Source organism: Tupaia chinensis, unplaced genomic scaffold (genome assembly GCF_000334495.1).
Source record: "Tupaia chinensis unplaced genomic scaffold, TupChi_1.0 Scaffold000354_1, whole genome shotgun sequence".
NCBI classification, from domain to species: domain Eukaryota; kingdom Metazoa; phylum Chordata; class Mammalia; order Scandentia; family Tupaiidae; genus Tupaia; species Tupaia belangeri.
In genome coordinates, this window is record NW_006159849.1 from 70,549 (window position 1) to 97,504 (window position 26,956).

The 26,956-nt window shown below is 42.3% G+C and overlaps 1 protein-coding gene, 2 long non-coding RNA genes and 1 pseudogene across 3 annotated transcripts; 3 read left to right on the top strand and 1 right to left on the bottom strand.

Annotated features, from left to right (window-relative positions):
- Window positions 1-1,015: 1,015 nt before the first annotated feature.
- On the bottom strand, window positions 1,016-17,913 carry MLANA (melan-A). Its single transcript, XM_006152416.3, has 4 exons — window positions 17,547-17,913; window positions 12,952-13,048; window positions 3,301-3,414; window positions 1,016-1,254 (listed from the first exon to the last, which is right to left on the bottom strand). Exons 1-4 carry the CDS (start codon window positions 17,621-17,623, stop codon window positions 1,186-1,188), a joined length of 357 nt encoding a protein of 118 aa, XP_006152478.1. The 5' UTR covers window positions 17,624-17,913; the 3' UTR covers window positions 1,016-1,185.
- On the top strand, window positions 5,335-5,798 carry LOC106735287 (mitochondrial inner membrane protease subunit 1 pseudogene; annotated as a pseudogene).
- Window positions 11,017-14,546, top strand: LOC114008528 (uncharacterized). The gene is made up of 3 exons (XR_003550047.1): window positions 11,017-11,183; window positions 11,546-11,768; window positions 14,367-14,546. It is a non-coding gene; the product is annotated as an uncharacterized LOC114008528 (long non-coding RNA).
- Window positions 14,562-16,203, top strand: LOC114008527 (uncharacterized). The gene is made up of 2 exons (XR_003550046.1): window positions 14,562-14,699; window positions 15,959-16,203. It is a non-coding gene; the product is annotated as an uncharacterized LOC114008527 (long non-coding RNA).
- Window positions 17,914-26,956: the final 9,043 nt, after the last annotated feature.

The window sequence follows — 26,956 nt, forward strand, 5'->3', positions numbered from 1 at the left end:
ATATTATTATAATAGCATGGGATTTTATTTTATTAAAGAATTATTTTAACTTCATTATTATTATTTTAATTTGACCAGAGAAAGAGAAAGCAAGAAAGCAAGTTGCCTGTTTCAGGATTCGAACTGCAGTGAGCCGTGTGAGAGTCCAGCACCTTTAACCACCACGCCACCTGCTGGCCCCTAGCATGGGATTTTAGAACACAAAGAGACATTATAAACATTTTCCTGGTCAGATTAAATAAGTCAATCCGTTTTTTGTCTTAAATCTTTAAAGATAGCCTCTGTGAATACTTCATAGCTCACACAACAATTCTTTGTACTGGCCAAGAGATTTCTTCTACAAAAATCTGAATATGAAGCCCAGCCATGGTAATACACACAAGTTGGTGCTGCTACTTAAAAGGCTGAGACCACATAAAGCCTGGGTTCCACTCCCAACCCTCCCTGAAAGTTGAATATGATGTAGTCCCAGCTACTCAGGAGGATGAAGCAAGAGGATTGGGACAGAGCGAGACTGGTCTATAAAAGTAAAATAAAATCTCGGGAACCAGCAGTTAGCGTAATGGCTATGTCGCTGGACTCCCACGTAGTCGATCGCGGTTCGCGTCCCTGACCAGTGGCTTAAAACTCACGCCAGGCATGTGTGTGTGCGTGCCCAAGATCCGGAGAGGAGAATGGAGGAGAAGGGATTGCGGCATGACCATCCCCCCTGGGGGGTGATTTCTCACTTTCTGTCTCTATGTCTCTCTCTGTCTGGCGAGCGCATGTGCCCTATAGTGAAAATCTCTCCCGCCCCCCACCAAAAAAAAGTAAAAGAAAATCCGAATAGTAGTTTGTTAGTAATTAGACAGGTTTTAATTAGAAATAAATTGGTTTGCCCCAGAACACTCTCTTGAATTTTATCCCTCAGAAAATAACACCATATATTCACTACTATTACGGCCCACATAGAGAGTATCATGCATTAAATGTTTGTTGAAGTTTTTCCCATTTAATATTTATCATTATTTCCTCACTTGATTAATACTGGCTAGTTACCCCACTAAAACTTTAACATTGGCTTATTATTAGAAGTGATGTACATCGTTCCTACAGCATTTCAAAGCAATATTGGATGTCTATATTAAGTTTAAGCAAAAGTGTGAAGAAAATCATTTCAGCATTTCTCAGGTGCCTTGCTGGCTCTTAAGGTGAGTAAGGTGGTGGTGACTGTTCTGCAGAGAGTTTCTCATAGGCAGGTGGAGCATTGGGAACCTGTGAGAGTGAGAAAGGAATATTGTGAGTTTGGCAACAATGTGTATGCTTCTGGGAAAAGAGTAAGTCAAAATAGCATCATATTTATACTTTTGCTGTGAACCGAAACTTCAAAGTGTTAACACCTAATTTCCACCCCAGGAAGTAATTGTTGAAGTTCACAAGTGTGTATATAAAAACATTGTTGGGGGAAAGAGAAGAAAAAAATGGGACTAAGGAGCTTCCCCAAATTTCAGAAGGTTATTTATATTTGGATTATCCATGTTAACAAAAGTGCCAGTCCCTAACAACAAATTCTTTTATGTTTTAAAGAATTATTCATTTTTCTTTTCAATTTGACCAGAAAAAGAAAGAGAAAGGGAAAGTGAGAAAGCAAGCCACCAGGTACAGGACTCAAACCATGGGTGAGTCCAGTGCTTTAACCACCACAGCACCTACTGGCCCATGAATTCTTAACCACCACGTCACCTGCTGGCCCCATGGCCCATGAATTCTTTAACTGTTTATAGCACTACTACACATTGCCTCTTTACTAAATAGATCCTTATAGTTGTATCTAAAAGCACATTGACGTTACCAGCAGAGCACGAATGTGTCAATTCCTGAAGTATTTTTATTTTTTTCACATTATAGAGTGAGAAACTGAGGTACAGAAAGGTTAAGTCACTTGCCCAAGGTCACTCAACTAGTAAGTTGTGGAGCTAAGACTCAAACGTGGTAATTTGGCTTTAGCATCAATGTTCGCAACCATTATACTATACTGCATCTATACCAATGCTGTCTAATAGAAATACAGTGCAAACCTGCTGAGTGCATGTGCATGCATGTCCAAAATCCCAAAGGGAGGGACAGGCAGAAGAAAAGAGGTTGCAGAATGATCATTCCTCATGGGAGGGGGCGCTTTTTCCTCTTCTCTCTGTGTCTGTCTCTCTCTCTGGAGAATGCACACGCTCTCTAGCAAAATAAATACAGTGCAGACCACCTGTGTAGTTATTAAATTTCTAGTAGCTAAAAAAGGTAAAATTAACCTCTTTTTTTTTTTTTTTTTGAGAGGTTTTTGCTATAGGGCACATGGGCTTGCCAGAAAGACAGAGAGAGACAGAGAGAAAGTGAGAAATCCCCCCCAGCGGGGATGGCCATGCCGCAGTTCCTTCTCCATTCTCCTCTCAGGATCTTGGGCACACACGCACACACACCCAGCGTGAGTTTAAGCCGCTTGGTCCAGGACTCGAACCACAGTCGACTACATGGGAGTCCAGCGACATAGCTGTTACGCCAGCTGCTAGTCCCGGTAAAATTAATCTTAATAATATGTTTTATAAATAAATATATCAAATATTATTTCAACATGTAATCAGTATTAATCAACTATTCATATTCTTTCCCACATACTATGTCTTAGACATAGGGTATACATTATATATGTCAATATTTCATCTTTAATGAAACAACTATGTTTAAGGTATCTGTACAATTAATGAAAGGTAAGCGATTTTTTCCCTCCTTAGACAGTATATATCTACATTCATGAAAACAGTAAATATAACTAAAACACAAAACAGAGAGATATTGTATCCAGAACCACTTTCTTCCTTTGGATCTCACATGTGGTGCTGTCTATGAATCTGAAAAATTAGGGTATGAAAAGATACAATTTAACAAAATTTGTGTTGGGCCACCAGTGGTAAGAACTGTGTATAGGGAGCCAGAGGCTTCATGGGTGACCGGTTTGTGTTCCAGACCAAGTGGCTTGAAAAACACCCTAGGCCAGTGTGTGCGTGCCCGAGCTTCTGACGGGGTGGAGAAATGGCGGAGGAAGGTATTGTAGTGTGACTGCATTCCACAAGGGGGTGCTTTCTCTCTCTGTTTGCCTGTTTGTCTGGCAAGTGCACGCACACTCTGGCAACAAACCAAAAAAAAAACCCTCTGTGTTTCCTTTTTGGATTAAGTACATTTAATTTGTCCTTGCTCTTTAAGTGGTTATATTATTCACTTGAGTTAAAACAGACATTCATGAAATTACCCAGATGCAGGATCTCAACCTACCGCAGATTGACAGTTTTTCTCTTGAAAAGGCAGTTTGCTGTCCTGATGATAAACCTCTTCATGTGATGATCTGCCCATTAAGGCACTTTGAGTACCAGCATGAAGGCTTTTGTCCTGAAATGTAAATTCATAAAGGTTAGTGAATGAAAAGAAGTAATTGAATCTATTAAAGAAAAGAAGAAAAACAACTTTTTTTTTTTTTTTGCTATAGGGCACGTGTGCTTGCTGGAGAGACAGAGAGATGGAAACTGAGAAATTATCCCCAATGGGGATGACCACACCACAATCCATTCTCCTCTCGATTTTGTGCATTCGCATGCACACACCCACCATGGGTTTCCAGCTGCCAGGTCCAGAACTCGAACTGCGGTCAGCCATGTGGGAGTCCAGCAACATAGCCATTACACCATCTGCTGATCCCAAAACCCAACATTTTAAGAATAGGTTTTGGGGGCAGTAGGTGGCATGGTGGTTAGGGGTGTTGGACTCCCACATGGCTGACTGTGGTTCGAGTCCCGGACCTAGCAACTTGCTTTCTCACTTTCTCTCTCTCTCTCTCTCTTCCTATGTGGTCAAATTAAAATAAATAAAGTTAAATAAAATAATTCTTAAAATAAAAGAATGGGTTTTAATCTAGGTTCTGTCACTTGCTGTGAGTCCTCAAGCTAATCACTTTACCTCTGAATTCCAGTTCTTTGATCCACTCAAAATGGGAGGATAATACCCCTAATTCTCAGAGTTGTTGTGGGCATTAACTAAAAGTAAAGCCTTAGTGCAGTGCCTGGCATCCAGTAGTCAGTCAATGGATAGTTTAGAAGAATAAATCTGTAAAATTAACCTCTTGAGAAATTATCACTCAAACGTGAAGGAGAAATAGACTTTCTCAAGCAAATAAAACTTGAGAGAATTTTTCTTGCCAGTAAGTCTTCCTCGCAAGAAATGCTAAGAAAAGTTGTTTTGGTTTGTTTACTTTTGTTTTGGGAGAGTTTTTTTGCTATAGAGCACGTGTGCTCTCCAGGAGAGAGACAGAGAGACAAAGTAAGAAATCACCCCCCAGGGAGATGACCGCGCTACAATCCCTTCTCCTCTATTCTCCTCTCGGGGTCTTGGGCACGCACGCACATACCCAGCATGAGTTTAAGCCACTGGGTCTGGGACTCGAACCACTGTCGACTATATGGGAATCCAGCAACATAGCCATCACGCCATCTGCTGATCCCTAGGAAAAGTTTTTTATAGAGAAAGAAAAAATACAGACCAGAGACTCAGATCTATATAAAGAAAGGAAGAGCATCGAAGAAGGAATAAGTAAAGGTAAAATAACTTCTCTTTCTTATTTTTAATTGATTTACAGATAATTTGCTCAAAATAATAGCAATAATCTCTTATTATATATGCTTATTTATATATACTTGCATGTCATTGAAATGAATGGCAATGATGGAGAGGAGTGAGGAATTAGGATTATTTTGTTACTGGAAGGTACCCAACATTACCTGTGAAGTGATACAGTGTTATTTGGCTTGAATTAGTTGTCAATGTATGTGTATTGCAAACTCTAAGGCAACCACTAAAAAAGAAAAAAACATTCAAAATGGGGGTGGGGGCACTTGGGCGGCAGACTTCAGCGTGGCCCAGGAATCCTGAAGCCATGGATCACCTACAAAGGTTTTTTTTTGTTTGTTTGTTTGTTTTTTTGGAGACGATTTTGCTATAGGGCGCAGGCGTTTGCCAGAAAGTCAGAGAGAGACAGAGAGACAGAAAGCGAGAAATCACCCCCAGGGGGGATGACCATGCCACAATCCCTTCTCCTCCATTCTCCTCGGGATCTTGGGCACGCACGCACATGCGCCCGGCGTGAGTTTAAGCCACCCGGTCTGGGACTCGAACCACGGTCGACTACATGGTAGTTCAGCAACATAGCTGTTACGCCAACTGCTGGTCCCACCTACATATGCTTTGAGATACACTTTAGAGTTTTATTCTAGAAGCCCTGCAACTACCCTAAAAATTGATATATTACAGAGTTGACTTGTTGGCTATACAATGCAGTATGACTGTATAGCTCACTGTGCTTTCAAATATGTTGGTGTGGTGTCATGTGTTCTGGACTATTAATGGAGCCTGCAGTTCCAAATTCAGATATTGTCTTTGCAGAAAATTTTAGTTGACATTTTTATGGTATCCAAAGAAGTATCATTGCAATTGCAAAAAGCCCAAGTGATCCAAAATCAAACATTTGCAAAGAAGTAACAGGGATTGGAAGGAGACAAAGTTCACACCACTCAAATTGTCAAATTTCTTTAAAAATCATAATTATGTGCCAACAGGGCATGTTTGATTAGAAGGCGATAATCTGCAGAATTTTACAGATTCCAGGTACTATGGACCTATTCCAAATGGACTAATAATAGGATGAATTTCCTTAAGATTTGGCCTCTCAGTGATTTTTGGCTTTCTGTGTGACAGCCCTGATGGAAACATTTTCTGATGATTAGCAAAGATTTATTCTTTTGTTTACTGTCTCCTTTTCAAGTGAATTTATTACCAACATTGAAACCATATACTTACCAATAAGATATTTTATTTTTTTAAATGGGGGTGGAGAGTATAACTGATATACGAAGGAGATAAAACGGTATCATAAGATGCTCAATTAAAACCACAAAAGGCAGAAAAAGAGTGAAAGACAAAGGGAGAAACAAATAACAAGGGCAAAAAAAATATAAAATGGTAACAAATACAGTAACTAATACTCCAACTATGTGAATAATCACTTTGAATGTCAGTGGTCTAAATGCACCAATTAAGATTGTCAGATTGAATAAAAAAAAACTAAGACTCAACTACAAGAAACTCGCTTTAAATATAAAGAAACATGTACATTAAAAGTAAATGGATGGGGGCCCAGTCGTGGTGGTGTAGATGGTAGGAGACTATTCGACAATGCTGGAGCTTCGGGAAGGATCATGGTGCAGATCCTGGGTCCATCCACAACAATGCTGTGCGTACACATAATCCTAGAAGACTGGGAGGTGGGGGGATTGCAATACGAGACTCTTTTGAGGGTGCCTGTTACTCTTCTCCCCTTAGAAAAAATAAACTTTTTTTGAAGAGATATTTTTGAAGGCCAGCAGGTGGAGGAGTGGTGGTTGAAGGTGCTGGATTCCCACATGGTTGACCATGGTTCAAGTCCTGGACCTGGTGGCTTGCTTTCTCCCTTTCCCTTTCTCTCTTTCTGTTTCTCTCTGGTCAAATTTACAAAAATAACAATAATAACAAATGGAATTAAATAAATAAATCATTCTTTTTTAAAAAATATATTTTTGGTATAGGGCACATGTGCTTGCTGGAGAGACAGAGAGAGGCAGAAAGCGAGAAATTTATGACAAAACAGAATTTTTTTTTTATGTGTACCAAATTTTAATTGATCTCTTACACCAGAACTCAGATCATGAATGGCTGACAGGATGTTTTGATGGACAATCCTGATTTAAGTAAGACTGGCTTGTGGTTAAATGAATATTGTTGGGTTTTTAAAATTTTTATAGTAATTTCAGCTCAGTAAATGCTATCACTGTTTATCCTTTCTAAAGACATAATTTGTCCATATGTACAGTTTTGGTAAGTATCTTTTATTGTGGACAAAGATTATTTTGTAGCATCTAAGCTTTCTAGAGGTACCAAAGTGGCAACGTATGATAAAAAGTAGAGCTAGTGAATTAGTCAGTTTGTAAATATCTTAGTTATAATTCATAGGAAAGATGCATGTTGGACATGAAGTTGGTTAGCCATCACTGAGCAGTGTATAATAGGACTTGCCCGTTAGGTTGGCATCAGAGGAGCAGAAGGAAGCATAAAAGGAGAGATGTATGCAGATGTATTCATATTTACATTTTGGTGGCCATTGATGTATGTGCGACTCTCTTGGCTGTACTGTGAGAATGCACTGTGTGATTAAATGGAAACATCTTGCTAATATACTTAAAAATTATATGGACCTTGGGGCTGGCAGGTGGCATCGTAGTTAAAGGTGCTAGACTCTCATATGGCCGACCGCGGTTCAAGTTCTGGACCTGGTGGCTTGCTTTCTCACGTTTTCTCTCTCCCTTTCTTTCATACTGTCCCTCTCTGATCTAATTAAAATAAATAAATAAATAAAGTTAAATAAAATAATTCTAAACAAACAAAAAAAATAAATGGACCTTATATTTAAAAATATATATAATTGGTAATTCATTAGTGATGTTCATCTTTCTACACAGATGGTGAATGACGTCTCAAAACCTACTGGAGATTTTTTTTTAATTTAGGCTTATATGTAATTGGTTATATGAATATATAAATGCTGGAGAAATTCCTTTACTTCTAAAAACCAAGCAGACTTGCTTGTGTTTTAATTTGTATTCATTAACCTGTTAAAGGCAAGGACTGAAGTTAAGGTAGTGATGTCTACATTATATATTTTGTCATAACTCTGCTAGTCTAATTAGAATTCCCCTGTATCTGGGACCAGCAGTTAACATAATGGCTATGTCACTGGACTCCCATGTAGTCGACTGTGGTTTTAGTCCGGGACCCGGTGGTTTAAAACTCACACTGGGGCTATCCCCCCGGGGGGTGATTTCTCACTTTCTGTCTCTCTGTCTCTCTCTGTCTATTTGGCGAGTGCATGCACCCTATAGCAAAAACCTCTCCCCCCAAAAAAGAATTCTCCTGTATCCAAAACACTGCCTTTTACTTATTGAAAGACATTTTAATGTGGTTTGTGTATACTATCAAATACAGAATATGTAACACTTTACATGCTTTATAAATGATTTGTAAGGTCAGATGCTTTTGAAAGTCAGTGTGACAAGATTTAGTAACATGTTAAATTTTACCTTTGAATTCTATTATCTAAGTCAGACTAAGTTATATTTCAGGATGATTAGCCAACTGTTTAAAACCACATAGAAACTAAAGAACTACTGTCTATGTGTAATTGGTAATGATGTTTTTGCCAATTTATTAGAAGGATTAAAGTAGAGGAGATACAACATCAGCATAGATTTGTAAATTGTGCCATCATAAGGCTTAAATAATTAAAAACCAAATGACAGGTTATGAAAAAAAAAAAGATAATTAAGGGACTAGCAGGGTGATTTCTTGTTTTCTGTCTCTCTTTCTCTCTTTGGCAAGCACACACACCCTAAAGCAAAAATCACTCTTAAAAAAATAAATAAATAAATAATCAACAGGACCAGCAGATGGTGTAGTAGTTACATCGCTAGACTCCCACGTGGTCCAGTTTGAGTTCTGGACTTGGTGACTTTAAAATCATGCCAGGCACATGTGCATGCATGCCAAAGATCCCAGGAGAACAGAGGAGAGGCGATTGGAGCATTGTCATCCCCTCTAGGGTGTGATTTCTCTCTCTCTCACTGTGTCTGTCTGTCTCTCTCTCTATCTCTCTCTCTCTCTCCAGAGAGCACACATGCCCTAAGATGAAAACCTCTTTAAAAAACAATAAAAGAAGGATATCAAAGAATACTATCAAGAATTCCATGCCCACAAATTTGAAAACGTAGATGAAATGTAACAATCCTTTGAAAGATGCAATTTACCAAAATTCATATAAAAAGAAATATGGCATCTGAATAGGCCTTTATCTAGTATAAAAATTAAATCAATAATACATAATCTTATAAAATAGCATCAGGTCCAGATGTATTCATGAATTAATTCTTCAAAACATTTAAGGAATAAATTCTAATAATTCTCTGCAATCTCTTTCAAAAGATAAATGCAAAGAAACACATCCTGATTCACTCCAGGAGGCCAGGCATTATCCTAATACCAAAACCAGAAAAAGACAGTACAAGAAAACTAAAGATCAGTATTTCTCATGAAACTAGATGCAAAAATCTTCAGCAAAATATTAATAAATCAAATCCAACAATGTGTAAAGAAGAATTATAGGGCTGGCAGGTGGCCAACTGCATGGTTCAAGTCCTGGACCTGGCATCTTGAAAAACACCAGCACACGTGCATGTGTGCCCAAGATTCCAAGAAGAGAATGGAGAAGTAGGTATTGCAGCATGACCATTTCCTCTGGGGGATGATTTCTCACTTTCCCTCTCTCTTCTGTCTCTCTTCAGTGAGTGCACACACCCTGTGGCAAAATCTATACATTAAAAAAATGAATTATAGGGACCAGCAGATGCCATAATGGTTACATCACTGGACTTCATGTAGTCAACCATGGTACGAGTCCTGGATCTGGCAGCTTGGAACTCATGCTGGGCGTGTCTGTATGTGTGCCCAAGATCCTGAGAGGAGAATGGAGGAGAGGGGCTGTGGCATGGCCATTCCCCCGGGAAGTGACTTCTCACTTTCTGTCTCTCTGTCTCTCTCTGTCTCCCTAGCAAGCGCACATGTCCTATAGCAAAAGTCTCTCTCCAAAAAAGATTAAAATAAACAAACAAATAATTTACCATGACCAAGTGGGATTTACCCCCGGCTTCCAAAGCTGGTTTAACACTGGAAAATCAATTACTTTCAAAGTAAAGGTATAAAGCTGGTAAGTATAAAAACCAACGTCTAGACCCAGTCACGGTGGCATGTGCTGCAATGACGTTGTACTCTGTAGGCTGGAACCACGTGCAAGCCTGAGTTTGATTTCTGGTCTATCGGGCATAGTGGTATACTTGTAATTCTAGTGATTGAAAGGCAGACCTGAGTAACATAGTGAGACCTGATCTGAAAGAACCAGGCATGATGGCACGTGCCCGTGTTCCAGCTACTCAAGAAACTGAGGCAGGAGAGTCACAAGGCAGTGAGGCCTTGTCTTAAAAAAAGCAAAAAACAAAATCAATGCCTAGTTCCTTATAAATAATTTTCCACTCTCTGCTGCAGAAACATGTTGCAAAAAGCAGTTTTTCCTGTCAGAGGTGATTTTTGGGCTCAAGGGAATTGTTCACCGAGGGAGAATTTGGGGAGATCTAAATTTCAACCAACCTATCATTCTATGATCTATAAAAGTTGGCAAGTTGACATTTCAAAGCTTAAAGAAGACTACTTAAGCTGGAGTAATTCAGATACTGAATTTGTCATTTGTGTTCTTTCTTCTGCTTTAAAGTGGAATAAAATCACCAAAGAGAAAAAGGGAGATAATTATGTAATTAAATGCAGTACTTAATGCACTATTTTACATGTTTGCCTAATTTTGTTAAACTGCTGATTCCCATGCAGATGTTTCTGGAGATATGAAAGTCTCAAAATAAGATTTTAATATTAATTTTAAAAATAAATATGATAGCACTTTGAAGCACTAGGAAGACCAGGGAATTTAAACACATGTCTCTGTCATAAAAATTTCAGGAACTCTGCAAATCACTGATCGAGACCTAGAGGAATGGAGGCATGGAAGGTTGAACTTGAACCTTCCTGAGCAAAATGTTCAGTGTCTGAGCACACCGCATTAAGACTCTATTATTCTTCAAATGAGTTAATTTAAGATGAGAGCATTGAAGCAAAAAGGAGAAAAAAATGTCTTTGTATCCAGTGTCATCAAGTTAATAATTCTGGGTTGTAAGAAAATGGGTACCAATCTATTGTGTTTGGATAGCTTTTACTCTTTGAAAGACAAAAACATTGTTTTTGAAATAAAAACCATTGACAATTCAATACAAATAGAAGTATGTATTAAATAAAAAAACTGATATATGTTGTTATAGCATATGTGTTTCTACCATGTCTAGGTGTAGAATAGAGCTAAAGGGGCTTGGAGAAGTTAAAACCTAAGCATGTCAAGCAATCGGTGGCAGAAAATGAGTCCAAATCCTGATGCCAGATAATTTTGAATGACTGCTGTGTGCTAGGCACAATGCTAGACACTGAAGGTACAAAGATGCATAAGAAATATTCTCTGTCCTGGTTAATAATGGAGGGAAAGGGATGGAGTGGAAGAGGCAAAAAGTAAATAAGCAACTACAGAAAAATGTGATAACCCCTTGCTAGAGGTACAAATGGTATTCTGAGACCAGAGACAAAGTTCCTCCCCTACTAACCTGTTGTATTCAGCTACAGAGAAATAAATGTCATATGAACTGGAGTTTTATCCCTGACTCTAACCCAAGTCTTTCCTCTGGTATTGCTTTGGAGTCTTGTTCAGTCGCAGGGACTTCTCCTCCTTCCCTCTAAATATCAACACACTAGCGGGCTCTGTGTGATGTGTGTGTCAAATTTGCCCTGCTTTTTACAGCTTGTATTTGTGGCATTCTGGCAAGATAAGCATTAAGGAGACACAAGGCTGCCCAAGATTCCTGGCAAGGAGGGGAAGAATTCAAAGTGGGATCTCTCGCCTTCTCTTTCTCATCAGACTGCAAGCTCCAAACCCCTACCTATAGCAACTCTCCATAGGACCTTTTCCTTGGAATGAAATTCTTATGAATGGGGAATAAGGCTTTTCAACACTTTTTGTAAAGGTAAATTTTTTTGTTATACATCAACCTACAAATTTTTCAGATCTGTAAGAACAGAGAGAAAGTTGCAACTCTCTTTTTGTTCCATCACTCACTATGGAGGATGCCTTTGGCTTCTTAAATTTTGAAGTACTAGTTGGCTTTGAAGCAAGGCTGCTAAAACCTGCAGTTTTTATAGTTTATAGACTCCGTCGTTTCCCACTCATAGAAGATCCTGATGCCAGAAGACAACAGTGACTCTGTATTAGCTTCCTGCTTGTTTGAATAAAGAGTTGAAAATACTATTAGAATCATATTGGCCAAGATGGTCCTTGGTCTGACAGGGAGCCAGATCCAACATGGCCCATCATGTGTTGAATCCTGGCCTCTGGTGGCTTGAAAACTACATGGGATCCATGCATGTGCCCTAAATCCCAACAGGATGGAAACAGGAGAAGGAGGGATTGTGGTGTGACCGTGTGCCATTGGGGAGTGTTCTCTTTCTCTCTCTCTCTCTCTCTCTCTCTCTCTCTATCTCTCTCTCTCTCTCTCTCTGTTTCTTTGTCCCACTCCGTTGAGTGATGCACCCTCTGGCAAATTAAAAACAAACAAATAAACAAAAAAAAACAGAAAGCCACATTGCCTATCTAAGGAGGATAGAGCTATTTTAAGAAATCAGTGACCCTTTGTGCTGCTGAAGGATTGCACTGATGTCTAGAGGGCTTAAGGATAGCCTGAGCAGCTTAATATAACAGAGTTAGAAGAAACTGAGATGTCCAGATCACTGAGGAGGGAAGGGGTGAAGAAGCAAGATAGGAGGAGCAAGCCACTAAATGAAGCAACAGAGTCAGTGAGAATCCCCAGAAGGATTGGCAAGATCTGAAGTGTCCAGCATGCTACTGTTTGCTGTACAAGAAGTCCACAAGCCCCTTCCCTATGCCTCTAAACCACAGGACTTTCGGCTACACACAACGGCAAGTGCTCAGTTGGCTGTGAGTTAAAATGAAGAGATAGGGCAAGTTCCGGCTTAGGGCTCATGCCTAGACAGAGGCAAAAGAAGAGCTGCAAGAAGTACAAGGTAGCAATTTATCAAAAGCAGGAATTGGAGCTAGAAATGACCATTAAAATGTTATCCTACTCCTCAGAAATTCAGAGAAAAAGAGGGTCTTGCATCTGGAAAGATCCCAGTAGTGGGAACTATACAAACCGTCAAAGTTCTGTACCCTCTTCGTCTTCTACAATACCAGCAGCCAATGAGCAGTAAAACTCCCAGGATCACTATCAGGATACCAATCCCAGCGGCCCTGGCCCAAGAGATAAACAAATTCAATTTGGCACATAAACGGTGTTCCAGATTGTGAAGAAACATAAATCTGTCTTCTCCCCTCCTATGGGTTTGTATTCCTTTTTTTCCAAGAGATGTTTGCTATAGGGTACATGTGCTCACTAGAAAGATAGAAAGTGAGAAATCACCCCACTCCCCCACCAGGGAGACCAAGCCACAATCTCTTCTCCTCTTGGGATCTTGGGTGAGCATGCACTCACATTCGCCTGGCGTGAGTTTTAAGTTGACAGGTCCAGGACTCAAACTGTGGTTGACTACATGGGAGTCCAGCAGTGTAACCTTTTGGTTTCTTCCTATGGGTTTTGACAGTCCAGAGCAGCACCTCCCAGTCCCCAAATAGTTCCCACCACCAATACTGAGCACCCCGCTGGACCTCCAACACTTGTATCTAGGGACAGGTCCTTGTCTAGGAGCTTGTCAGGTGTCACAGAGCAGAAGCACAAAAGGTGCCATAGTAACTATGTGGGCAATATATTTTGGGGGACCGAATTACCTTCTCATCATGGCTGTTTTAAAGCATTTTCCCTTAGTCAGTTCCCTCCCCACTTTTTTGCCAGAGGGTGCAGGTGGTCACCTAAGAGAAACAGAGACAGGGAGGGCCAACAGGTGGTGTGGTGGTTAAGGGTGCTGGACTCCCATGTGGCTGACCGCGGTTTGAGTCCTGAACCTGGTGGCTTGCTTTCTCACTTTCCCTCTCTCTCTCTCTCTCTCTCTCTCTCTCTCTCTCTCTAGTCAAATTAAAATAAATAAAATAAAGTTAAAACATACTTTAAAAAAAAATACAGAGACAGGGAGAGAGAGGGAGACAGCACTCCCCCATAGGGAATGGTCATGCCATAATCCCTTCTCATCTGTCTCTTCATCCCATCATGTTTTAGAGGTATACACACACACACACATGCCTAGCATACTTTTACAAGCTGGTAGGGCCAGAATTTGAACCACAGTGCTAGCCATGTGGGAGTTGGCTCCCTTATGCCAAAGGACTAGCCCTCCCTACCTTGGTCTCTGTTGTGTCAAATTATTATCAACCAAACATGTGCTATAAGCCAGCTGTTGTACTAAGCACTGATTTTATTCAATTCTCATAATTACCCTGTAAGGTAGATACCATTTATCATCTGCATTTTACAGATGAGGAAATAAATACAAAGGGTAAGTGACTTGGTGGTGGTCGTATAGAGCCAGTACACAACAGGGCTAGGATTTGAACCCGAGTGTGTCTCAACCATGTTTGTGCCACTCTGCTCAAAACTCTTTCCTTTCTCTCCTTATAGCCCCGGGGAACTGTGTCTGAGCTGGACCTAGAGCAAGGCTGTAATATCCCTTGATGAGAAGGATCTGATCCTGAGCAGCAGGATACAAATCTGGGGACCTAAACCAGGCTCTTGGACCCTGTGTTCAGGAACCCCAGAGAAGCATTACAACTACTACAGAGGTCCTGAAAACTGGCATGGGGTTGTAAAAAAATTGTCAACTAGCTGAGTCTGCCGGATTTTCCACAATGCAGCATGATCAAAATTGAGAGTACTGAGTCTGCTATCTGTGGTTGTCAACTTGCTAAGAAAGGTTCTGCAGAGCTGGAGGCATTTACAAGAAACTGAGCAGAGGTAAGAGAAACAAGGTTGAACTGAGGCTTCTCCTGAAGAAACATTTGTCTAATATCTCCTACCAGACCGTCTTCATCTCAGAGCTGCTGAGACATCAAGCCTGTCCTGTCTGTCTTCACACTGGATGGAGGGACCCAAGGGGTGACAGTGAAATCTCTGACCCAATTATTTATGTTCATCCACCCATTTTAGAGATCACAAAGCTGAGACCTCCCAAGATTCCTCAACATCATTTCTACCATAGTGACTACCATTCATTGAACACCAGTTTGTGCCAGGCACTTTGCTAAGCACCTCACATATATGCATTTATTTCGTCCACACAACGATCCTCTGAGGCAGATATGATGTGTATTTAACAGCTGTACTAGGCCCAGAGTTGCAAAATTAGTGGCTGAACCAGCATTCACATCAATCAACATTAGATACCAGCAAATAAGCAGTAAGATTTGGACCAGACGTAGTTCTCCTATCACCCAGGCCTGCACAATTACTCTCCTAAAATGAAGCTGTCACAAGGAGAATTCAATGGCTCTCATGACCGAAGGCAGCTGATTCAATTCCCAGCAGTCCTGTGCTCCAATTTTACCCTGTGGTCATCCCTTTGAACGTCTTGACACAGACAGAGCTCTGTTCTCACCTTTCATGCATAATCATGTTGCACTCACAACACACCCAAATTAGTGAGACAAAAGCGGCAGAGTCTGCAGACACTCCAGCATAGTGGGGCTCCTCAGAGTGTCACCAGACACCACGTGTAGCAGAATCACCTGAGATGTACTTTAGAGTGCAGGTCCTGGGGCCCAGCCCTGACTCACCAAATCCAGCTTTTTGGGTGGTGGCACCTGGGAGTATGCACTTTAACCAGCCCCATGGATGACTTATAATCACTCAGCTGTGAAAACCTCACTCCATTGAGGTTTCAAAGAAACAGATAATATTCAAAGCAGGTGGGTGTCCTTTTTTTTAGCTGGCTGAGTGTGGAAACTTACTTTCCATTATTATTCCTCATTCTCTCTGATGGCACAATTGTGAGAAGGATAAATATCCTCAGAGAAACTTAGAGATGCATTACTCCAACAAAGATGTCCCCAGTTCCCTACCTCAACCCTGTCGTGCTTGCAGGTAAGTAGGGACCTTTCACAGAGGAATGCGTCCTGATATTGGTGGGCTGGTTAGTTGTTTTCTGGACTGATCTCTTTTACTCCCCTGTAGAAGATGATGATGTTCCTTGTACCCAGTGGTCTCTTTCTTCACAGACAGGTTCAGAGTGTCAGTGTGAGAGGGAGGCAGAAGGGATGTGTGTCACTTGAAAGGAATGGTCCTCGCCACTCCATCACCTCCTCCTTTCCGTTGGTGAGACATGGAGATCATGGTGGACCATCTTCACGCATGTAGACAAAGGCAACGTCCAAGGGGAATAACCAGAAGAGGCAAACTGACAGGCTTGGAACTTTTTACTCTTGGACGATTATATCAATGAGAAATAAATTTACACTTTACAGAAGAGTCTGTTGAGTCATAATACAGTAGCTGAAATATCCTAACACCATGTGCAATGTACTCCTGTCCCTGCAAGGCCATATTTTGACTCATACGGCATTTTGTTAGAAGATATTGCCATTCACAATTGACCAAGCAGATATATTAGCAAATCCATTCAGATCTTTTGAAAAGATACTCACAGGCTGAATTCTTCCTCAGTGCCTTTGATGGATTCCACATCTTGCTTGTTGCTGCTAATGGACTCTATCAGAAATTTTCAACTGGGGCCGGCCCCATAGCTCAGGGGTTAAGTGCTGTGCATAGGGACCTAGATCCTACATGGCCAACTATTGTTTGAGTCCCATCCCCAGCAGCATGAAAACACCCTGAGCACATGTGCAGGTGCCCAAATTCTGACGGAAAAGGATGGAAGAAAAGGGATCACAAAGTGACCAGGTCCCATTGGAGGGCGCTTTCTCTCCCTCTCCCTCTCATGCATGCATCCTCTGATATTAAAAAAAAATAGTAATAATAAGTATTTTTTTAGCAGCTCTTTCCAAAAAGAGAGTAGATTTGTAGTGCATTCAGGACAGACTACATGAGAGATGGTCCAAAAACAAACCTGGTTTCTTGTCCTGGTAGAGTTTCCATGCAGAGGGTGGAGCCTCCCCTCCCACAACCATACTCTTCCCCACTTCTAGGACATGCAGAATGTGTCCCTGTGGCCTCCTGGTTCCCTTACAGGACTTATATTTGCTAAAGTTTCTCAGAAGGTTGTGAGCCTAAATCTCCCACAAGGTTGTGAGCTTTTCAAAGATATGAAGTATCTTGGACCAGAATAAAGTGTTCACTACGTAGAAATCCTTAATTGATAAATGCTTAAACACTAAATGCCTTTCGTTGGAATAAAATTATGAAGCGAAGATTATAATCTTCTTCATCCTGAAGTCATCTGTAGGTTGAATCTCAATTATCTACCTTTCGTCCTCACTGGCTTATTGGCAAATTGTTTTTATTCTGTCTGCAAACCACCTTCAGGAGCCTGATTGGAGTAGACAGAATGAGGCTTGAGAAAGAGGCATCGGGATTCCAGGTAGATGTTTTTCCATTTGGAAATCTAGTTAAAGCCCAAGAGCCAAGAACACAGAAGAGCTAGCTGTTTACCTCTCCTAGCTCCCTGGCTGTTTGCCCTCAGAGAAGTTTGAGTGAGTCCCTCGTAGGACCACAAGGTCTCTTCACCTTGTTGCAAGGGTTTACACTCAGAAGAAGCACGGGGGATACTGACAAACAGGCATGTGCTGCTGGAAGTCAGCAGGCTTTGTCAGCAATTGGGAACCCCTCTGGGCCTAGTTTTGAACTTACTCTTCAGCTGTGATGTGGGAGCGGTCATGCCCCTTCCTAGAGTAACCATAGACGAAGTGAGGGTCATCTCTTGGCATCTTGTGGAGTTTGGCACAGGACACCTAATAGGAGTACATGAGCATCACTTAGTGTGACAAAACATTCTCAATCATTGGAAGGACCCAAAGAGATATTTTTGCTAGGGAACCAAGACTAACAGCCAGTGCCCTGTGGTTTCTCTGTAAGAGGATTTGCATCTCCTTCGACTGATATCAAGGGCTTTAGAAAAAGCTCCAGTTTCTCACTCCTTCCACTATGTGAAAATTAAATTTAAACAAAAAACTACAAAACAGGGATCAGCAGTTAGCGTAATAGCTATGTCGCTGGACTCCCATGTACTCAACCGTGGTTTGCATCCCGGACCCAGTGGCTTAAAACTCATGCTGGGCGCGTGTGCATGCATGCCCAAGATCCCAAGAGGAGAACGGAGGAGAAGGGATTACGGCATGGCCATCCCTCCCGGGGGGGGTTGATTTCTCGCTTTCTGTCTCTCTGTCTGTCTCTGTCTGGCGAGCACACGCACCCTATAGCAAAAAAAAAAAAAAAAAAAAAAAAAAAAAAAAAAAAAAACAAAAAAAAAACACACAAAAAAACAAAAAAAAAAAAAAAAAAAAACAACAACAACAACAAAAAAAAAACCTACAAAACAAAGAAGAAAACTTTCAAATTGAGTTATTATTTGGGGAGAAAGTGCACATCATTTGCCTTCAGTTGGACTTTCTGCCACAAACTTGTGGAGAAACAAACATGCAAAAAGCATTTGACTCAAATGATGGTGCGTTGGTAAAATGCAACAGTCTGCAATGCAGTCTCACATGTGCAGTTTCTGGTTCAAAGCTGGAGAGCTCCCTGAGTATGCCAGGGACATGCGTGCCTGGATCTGGGGCTGGCTGAAGGCTGGGTGTGGATTACAGCATTGGAACCCTGTTGAGGTGCTTACTTTCTCTCTTAATCATGGAGGAAATAAAATTTTTTAATGCTTCACAAAAAGTGTTTTTATTCATACTCTACTTCTCTGACTTGTGGCTATGATGAATAAATTAAGAGGAGTTATTTCATTCTCTTCAGTTATTATTTAGTATCACTCCCTGGACAAGCCGAAGGCTATAATGACATAATGTGTATTTCAGCGCACCCTCTGACTGAGCCTCACCATGACGCATAAGGCAGAGGAGCCAAGCACGGTATCCTCCAACCCCACTTTTCAACAAGGGAAACCACCACCTACCAAGCTGTAGAAGCCTTGGCTTGGCCGTGTACACTTCACCCAAAATAAGTTGAGGAGACCCTGACTTTGTCTAACAATTTGTTTTCCTTTCCATCTACATCAATTTCTGCTTCTCCCTAGTTCACATCTCATGGATAGGATTTTAAGAAATAAAGTGTTAAACTCTAATATGCATAAATGCATACAGAAAAAGTCATGAATGGCTATAATCGTGATTACAGAGTATTCATTAAAAGTCAGTCATGGAAGTTTTTTCTTCTCACTATTGTGTATTTTCTTCCCTCTTAATGCTCTAATGAATTTCAAAGGTCTGATCCCCTTAGAGTTATATTAATGATCTCAGTTTAAAACAACAGGCCAAGTGGGAGAGTGGAGTAGGGATTATACCACATGACTGCTGTCCACTGGGGGCATTTTATGTGTAACTTGCCTTCCCTAGTTATAAAAATGAAATTATAGTTGAGCTCACTGATCCCCTCAGGTGAATAATGTCAGCGTGTACCCTGTGTTCAAAATGACAGACAAGAAACAATTCGGCATTAGATTGTTTTTGCACATGCGCACCTCAAGCTCAAGGCCTTGGAAAACAATGTAGGGGCAGTAAAATGCATCCACTTGAACCAAGAGAAGCTCTCGGGGGATATTTTGTTGTTTTTTTTTTTTTTTTTTTTGGAGAGATGTTTGCTATAGGGCACGTGCGCTCTCCAGACAGACAGAGACAGACAGAAAGCGAGAAATCACCCCCCAGGGGGGATGGCCACGCCGCAATCCCCTCTCCTCCCTTCTCCTCCTGAGACCTTAGGCACACACGCACACACACCCAGCGTGAATTCAAGCCACCAGGTCCGGGGCTCGAACCGCGGTCGACCACATGGGAATCCAGCGACATAGCCATTACGCTAACTGCTGGTCCCGAGAAGCACTCCTTTAAGGGATTGGAGAAGACGTCTAACTCAGGGAGACTGCATCTCACTACAGATTACCACCTTAAAGAGACCTTAGGCACACACGCACACACACCCAGCGTGAATTCAAGCCACCAGGTCCGGGGCTCGAACCGCGGTCGACCACATGGGAATCCAGCGACATAGCCATTACGCTAACTGCTGGTCCCGAGAAGCACTCCTTTAAGGGATTGGAGAAGACGTCTAACTCAGGGAGACTGCATCTCACTACAGATTACCACCTTAAATAATCGCTTTCTTCTTGAACTGAGAGAGAATCTAGGAGGAGACTGAACCCTCAGAAATTGGAGAATTACAAATGCTGAGAAATTCGACTGACAGGGAGGCAATGAGGTTGGGTAGAGGAATCCACCAGACCCTGCTCTGGAAGAATAGAACTATGATTATGTCAAGAAGGTGATCTTACCTTACTTGATGAAGACAGTCCTCCGTCTGCTGGCTGCCCGTGTGTGTGTGTGTGTGTGTGTGTGTGTGTGTGTGTGTGTTCACGCGCGCACGCGCGAAGACTGCTTCTTTGGCTTTTAATCTTTTTATTTTTTTATTTTTTCTGTTCTTAAGTCTCATGAAAGTCACGGGTTTGGATTTCTGACAGGGTTGTCTGTGACTGCTTAATTGGCATGAAAGAGCAATTTCATTCCTCCCTTCAAAAAGTTGCAGGTCACTGCAGCCTCTGTTTTCCCCAATCATAAAGCTTCATCCTAGGGAAGCCATTAATTTTAAATGTTGATCCATCCTCCACAGGGTTGCCAGATAAAATAGATGATGCTCAAGTGACTTTGAATTTCAGATAGACAATGACAATCTTTTCAGTATAACTATATCCCCTACAATATTGTTCGTATAAATATGCCCCACATATTGTATGGGATATACTAAAAATATTATCCTTTTTCTTTAGCAAAAATCTTAACTGGATGCCCTCTTCCCACCTTCCTATCCACCTCAAAGGGTGAAAGCACCTTTAGGCTCACGTCTAGAGAATATCTAGTCCCATGCTCTCATGATCAGTAAGAGGAAATAGAAGATCCCCCAAACCCCCTTAGCTGAGCTCCCACATTCTTTGTGATGCTGTGATGCCTTTGGGATTCTATGCACTGGGAACAGAGGGTTTTCATGCATTTGCAAGGGGCATGGAAAATTTGCTCTCTGAAAGTAGAATATGACTTACTTGGGATCTAACTGACATCAGGGCTGATTCTGCCTAATGTCATGATCTATTCTGGGGGTTAAATAGTCTAGTAGCATTTCTTCTTCTCCTCCTCTTCCTCTTCCTTCTTCATCGTTTTATTTTATTTATTTATTTTTTTTTTTAAAGAAGCTTTTGCCTTAGGGCGCATGCACTTGCTGGGGACAAGACAGTAAGAAGGAAAGTGAGAAATCACTTGAGGGGATGGCTATGCTACAGTCCCTTCTCTTCCATTCTCCTCTCGGGATCTTGGGCACGCATGCACACACGCCCGCCCAGCCTGAGTTTAAGCCACTGGGTCCGAGACTTGAACCGCGGTCGACTACATGGGAGTCCAGTGACATAGCCATTACGCCAACTGCTGGTCCCAAAGAATATAATTCTTTTTCTTTCTTTCTTTGTTTTTTTTTGGGGGGGTTTTTTTTGTTGTTGTTGTTTTTGGGTTTTTTTGGAGAGGTTTTTGCTATGGGGTGCGTGTGCTCAACAGAGAGACAGAAAGCGAGAAATCACCCCCAGGGGGGATGGCCACACCGCAATCCCTTCTCCTCCATTCTCCTCTCAGTATCTTGGGCACACACGCACATGTGCCTGGCATGAGTTTAAACCACTGGGTCCAGAACTCGAAACGCAGTTGACTCCATGGGAGTCCAGTGACATAGCCATTACGCTAACTACTAGTCCCTAAAATAATTCTTTAAAAATAAAAAAAATTGGGAGGGATCCAAGCCCCTGTTGTCAGTGGATGTGGGAAGATTAGCTTCAACCTGAGCCTCAGGTTATGCCGTAACTCCCTGAAAGCCCCTGTGATAAGTGAGTCTATAAAGAAGGGTGAGTTCTGAGCCAAGGATCCCAATGCTTATGCTAAGCTGGGCCCCTGGACACTGGAGAGCAAGACCACTAAGGAGGGAGGTGCTGGTCTGGATCTCGGGCCAAGGTGAAGCTCCCAAGTCTCACTCAAGTCTTGGGGATGTGAACTGGTTTGGGGACTTGAGTGTGCCTTGGCATTCTTCCAGAGGGGAAGCAAGGTAGCTGGAATCCTCTGCTCCCTCAGAGCAGCTATAGAGCAGACCCAGCGTGCTGGGGGCACTACAACATATCTGGGTCCATATGCTCCAGCTCATTTGCTTCTTGAAGCTCAATGAAGACATCCTGACTAGATTTTTCACAGACATGTCTTTGGGTCTTTGAGCAGTTTGCAAATCCTGAGTTGCACAGACCTTCCTAGCTCAGGTGTCCAAGACAAGCTGGGTATGATTTCTTCATGTAAAGATTCCTTGGGGAGCTCAGCCTGGAAATTCAACTGCATCCTATTTTCCTGGAAGGCTTTCAGAAGTTCGCTCTGATTAGGCTCCTATTCATTGTCCTAGGACTGGACTCTCGCCTCAGGCTCCACCCCAGAGCCAACCCAAACCCACCCTAGCTGCCTTCATCCTCACTTCTCAATGCCTTCCTTTTCTTCCCTGGCAAAATAGGCCTAGGTGAATGGCAGGAACTCTAGAGTTCAACAGTCTGCACTAAATCTCTTTAATCTGTGTGACCTTGGACAAATCACAAACTTCCAAAGCCTTAATGCATGCCTCTCAGAAAGGGGACTAATTTAATATCTGCTTTATAGGTTCATTATGAGAGTTAAAGAAGCTTATGCTTAAAAGTACTTGTTAAAGTATCTTCTTCATTTTTTGTTTTGTTTTGTTTTGTTTTTTTAAGTTTTCTACAGGGTGTGTGCATTGGTGGGGTGGGAGTAGGGCAGAAAGCGGAAGAGATGGCCATTCCGCAATCTCTTGTCCTCCATTCTCTTCTAAGGATTTTGAGTATACACACACACACACACACACACACACACACACACACACGATCGCTCACTAGACTGGCATGTCTTTTGGGCACTGGATCAGGTACTAAAGTCCCGCAGCCGGCCACGTGGGATCTAGCCGCCTTAACCTCCATGCCACATACTCGCCCCAATATCTTGGCAACAACAGTGTGAACTATACTTTGAAGCTGCTCTGTTCTCCATTTGGCCCAATTTCGACGCCTCTGCTCCTGCCCCAGGGTGAGTTCACCCACGTTAAACCTCGTGGGCCATTGACTGGGTCTCTGCTGCCACCTAGTGGACCTTGGCATTCTTGCACAAGGCTCACCTCAGACTGGAGATCCTCTTACCTTTTCAGAGCTCTGCTCACAATGCCATGGGTCAGGATTCTCTTCACTCACTTCCCTGGGGATGACCTCCTTCAGCACTCTCACAAGATTGTGAGCTTTTGCTCTTTCAGATACACACCCCAAGTCATTGCTATAAATGGGGTTGATGGTGCTGCTCTTTTGTTAGAGAAGCTGAACAGACAGACATGTCCTTAATGACTGAAGCGGGCAGACAGCACTCCCTTTCTATGCCTCCTGGGATCCTTGAATCCCAGTTCTCAGGATTCCAGTGTGACTCTGACTGAGCAAGTTACTTCTCTGAGCTTTAGTATCCTGGCCTACAAAATGGGAATGAATTACAAAATTGCTGTGCGAATTGAATGATACAACATATGTAAAATCATCTAGTGCGATGCCTGGCAAGTTACTGAAGTTTGAGAAAAGCTAGTGTGGGAATTTCCTGTCAGTATGCAAACAGCCTGGAGAGGGATAGCAAGGTAAGCCTATGAACTCGTGTTTGTTATGAAGCGTTAACCAACTAATCAGTTACTGCCTGTAGAGTAGAGAGATCTAAGACAGAGGTTCTGATGGTAGAGGGCAGGGGTGAGGTAGAGAAGGGACCAGAGTGGAGACATGATTAGGGGAATCCTAGCAGCCTGGGGCAACTAGGGGACAACAGGTGCTCTCCCTCCTCCCCGAGATGCCCAAGATTAAGGGCCGTTTTCAGCCAGCCGTGGGCAGGTCTTAGAGTTTGCTGCCTCTCCAGAAGAAGCAGGAAGGGCTCCATCAGTTCCCCACTGAATTAGGAGGTTGTTCCAGGTGAACTAGCATCAGCCTGACATGTACATGGAAGCTGGCTCAAGCATGAAAAGTAGGCCCTGTTCCCAAAGGGAACCCATAGATTAGAAATGCAACAAATCTCATGGCCATTTTAGACTTGTCACAATTGAGAAGGATGGAATTGCAGGAGTGGATTCAAATGGCCTTTGGAGTGAAAAAATATTGAGAGTTCAACCTCAATGTTCACCAATAGTTCAGATAATGCTGGAACCAGATTCTTGTAGAATGAGGGTACTGGCTCTACTTGGGGCAGAAGGCACAGGGATGTAGCTGAGCTCTGTTTGCGTCTGGAAAGGTTCACCGAAGGTTCACATGCCTGAGCTGGGAGGCCATTCCAGGAGGAGGATCGATGCGTATTTGCCAGCCACTACTTGGGGTGAGAGTGGGAAGATGACATCCAGGTGGAAGGAGGATTCCAGATGGGGAATGGCCAGATAAGGTTGGGGAGCTGTAAGTGGTGCTATGAGGCTTGGGCTGAAAGTACCATGAAGAGTGGCAGACCTGAGACCTTGAACCTCAAAGGGTCTCAAATACCATGCCAAGGCTTCTGGACTAACTGTGAGGCGGTGCACGCTTGGGCCCCATCTACTTTCCAGTGTTGTGAAGATATCCACCTCCCAGGTGGCCATGAGGATTGCCTGAGTTACTGAGTATAAAAACATCTTATAAATTAAATGATATTGATGTGAGATCTAGAAGCAGCAGCTTGTCCTTGAGTGGCAGGGCACTGAACTGGTGATGTGAAGGAAAGGATAGGAGAGGGACTGGGCTTTGGATTCTGATTCTGTTCGATTGCTGGCTCCAGCATTGACTGGTTGTGTGTCCTTGGGTGTGCAAGTCCTCAGCATCAGTCTCTTCACCTGCAAAATGGGAATATAATCTCTCTCTCTCAGGGAGGCAGACAGGTGAGGCCTAGTGTGTGTGTGGCATGGAGGAAATTCTTGTAAAAGTCCAGGTTCTTTGGTTGTAAACGACGGAAACACAACTCTGGTTACTTAAAGAGATAAGGAGAGTCAGGCCCATGGCCTGATGCTAAAGGGAGCTAGATCCCACATAGCCAACCATGTGTTCAAGTCCTGGACATGGAATCTTGAAAAAATGCCATGTTTGTATGTGTGCATGTGTGCCCCAAATCCCAACAGCATGGAGAAATGAAGAAAAAAGGATTGTGATGTGACCATGCCCCATTAAGAGAGACACACGCCATTGCTTTCTCCTCTTCTCTCTGGCAAATACATGCACACTCTGACAATTTTTTTTAACGGAGAGAAAATAAGGAAGAAAGAAGGAAATAGGAGGTTACCAAGATGTCCCACAGAATTAAAGAAAAGTCTGGCAGACCAGCAGATGGCATAATAGTTGTGTTGCTGGACTCTCAAGTAGTTGACCACAGTTCAAGTCCTAGACCTGGCTTGAAACTCATGCCAGGTACGTGTGCATGCATGCCCAAAATCCAAGAGGAGAAGGAATTACAGCATGGTCACCCCCCCTCCCAGGGTCAGTGATTTCTCGCTTTCTTGCTTTTTCTCTCTCTCTCTGTTTCTCAAGTGGATGCACATGCCTTATAGCAAAAATCTCTCAAAAAAAAAAAAAAAGAAGAAGAAAGAAAAGAAAGAAGGAGCAAACATAAGTAGGAATAGAGCAAAGCAGTTCTGTGCATTAGTGGATGGCTCTTAAGGGTGCTGCTACCAGAATGAAATGAGCACCCTGTTTCTTGTTCATTTGTGTGTGTACCAGATTCAGGTTCCTTAGAACATCTTGTTAACAAGTTGAGGGTCTGATGTTAAATCTTTGCCACATCCTTGCCCAGGCACAAAGGGACATGAGATGGGAATAAGGGTTGTTTAACTCTCTGAGGCTGATGCAACAGGGAAGGAGAAATTCTTCAGAAGGAATCTGTATTGCTATTACCAAAATACAAATTTAGGTATGCAAGAGAGACAAAGACAGAGCTGCCCTCCGGATCACCATGCAAAACATGGTGATCATTACAGTTATTTGAGTTCATTGAGATAGCGTTGTCTCTGAGACATCTTCCTAATCTTTACTGTTTCCTAATAAGAACCATGAGAAGAACAAGATTGTACCTCCGCAGGAGAAACACTGCAGGAGACTATGGAGGGCTCCCATTCCACCACTTACTGTATAACATTGACAGGACCAGTTCATGCCTGATGCATCCACTAGGTTCCCAAGTTCAGGAGAGGCTAGGGATTACACATCTTCATGTCTCAGTTGCCTGGCACATGATAGAACTTCAGTGAAGCTAAACTCTTGTTCAGATCTCATTTCCAGTGACTTTTTGCTGTTATTATTGCTATAGGGTGCCTACACCCATGAGAGAGAGAGACAGACAGATGGACAGAAAGAAAGAAATTGATAAATCACTCCCCCTGGGCAGGGGGAAAGTCACACCGCAATCCCTTCTCTTCCATTCTCCTCTCAGAATTTGGGCACACATACACGTACACCTGGCATGTCTTTCAAGCCACCAGATCTGAAACCTGAAATTCACAGCTAGCTACATGGGATCCAGCCACCTTAAGCTCCATAACAGCTATTGACTCCTCCAGTGACTTTTTAAGAAGCATTAGCATAGAAAAATTGAACAATATTTCAATACTAAGGACAAAGAATGTTTGCTTTAGTATATTTTTGTTTTCTATTTTTGAAAGGAATGCCAGGGCCAACAGGTGGCATGGTAGTTAAGGCAGCTGGAGCCACAAAACCCACTGTGTATTTGAATCCTAGACCCGCTGGCTTAAGAAACACACTGGGCACCTGTGCATGCACAACCAAAATCCCAAGAGGAGAATGGAGGTAATGGGATGGCACTGTGGCCATTCTCTCTGGGGGTGTCTTCTCTCTCTCTTTCTTTCTCTATCTGTAGCCGGTGACCCAGTGAGTGCCCTATAGAAGAAAACAAAACAAAACAAAACAAAAACTCCCTTTCTCTCCTCAGCTGTCCTCACCCAAAGTTTGGTTAGTCAGAAAAGTCAGGATGTATTTT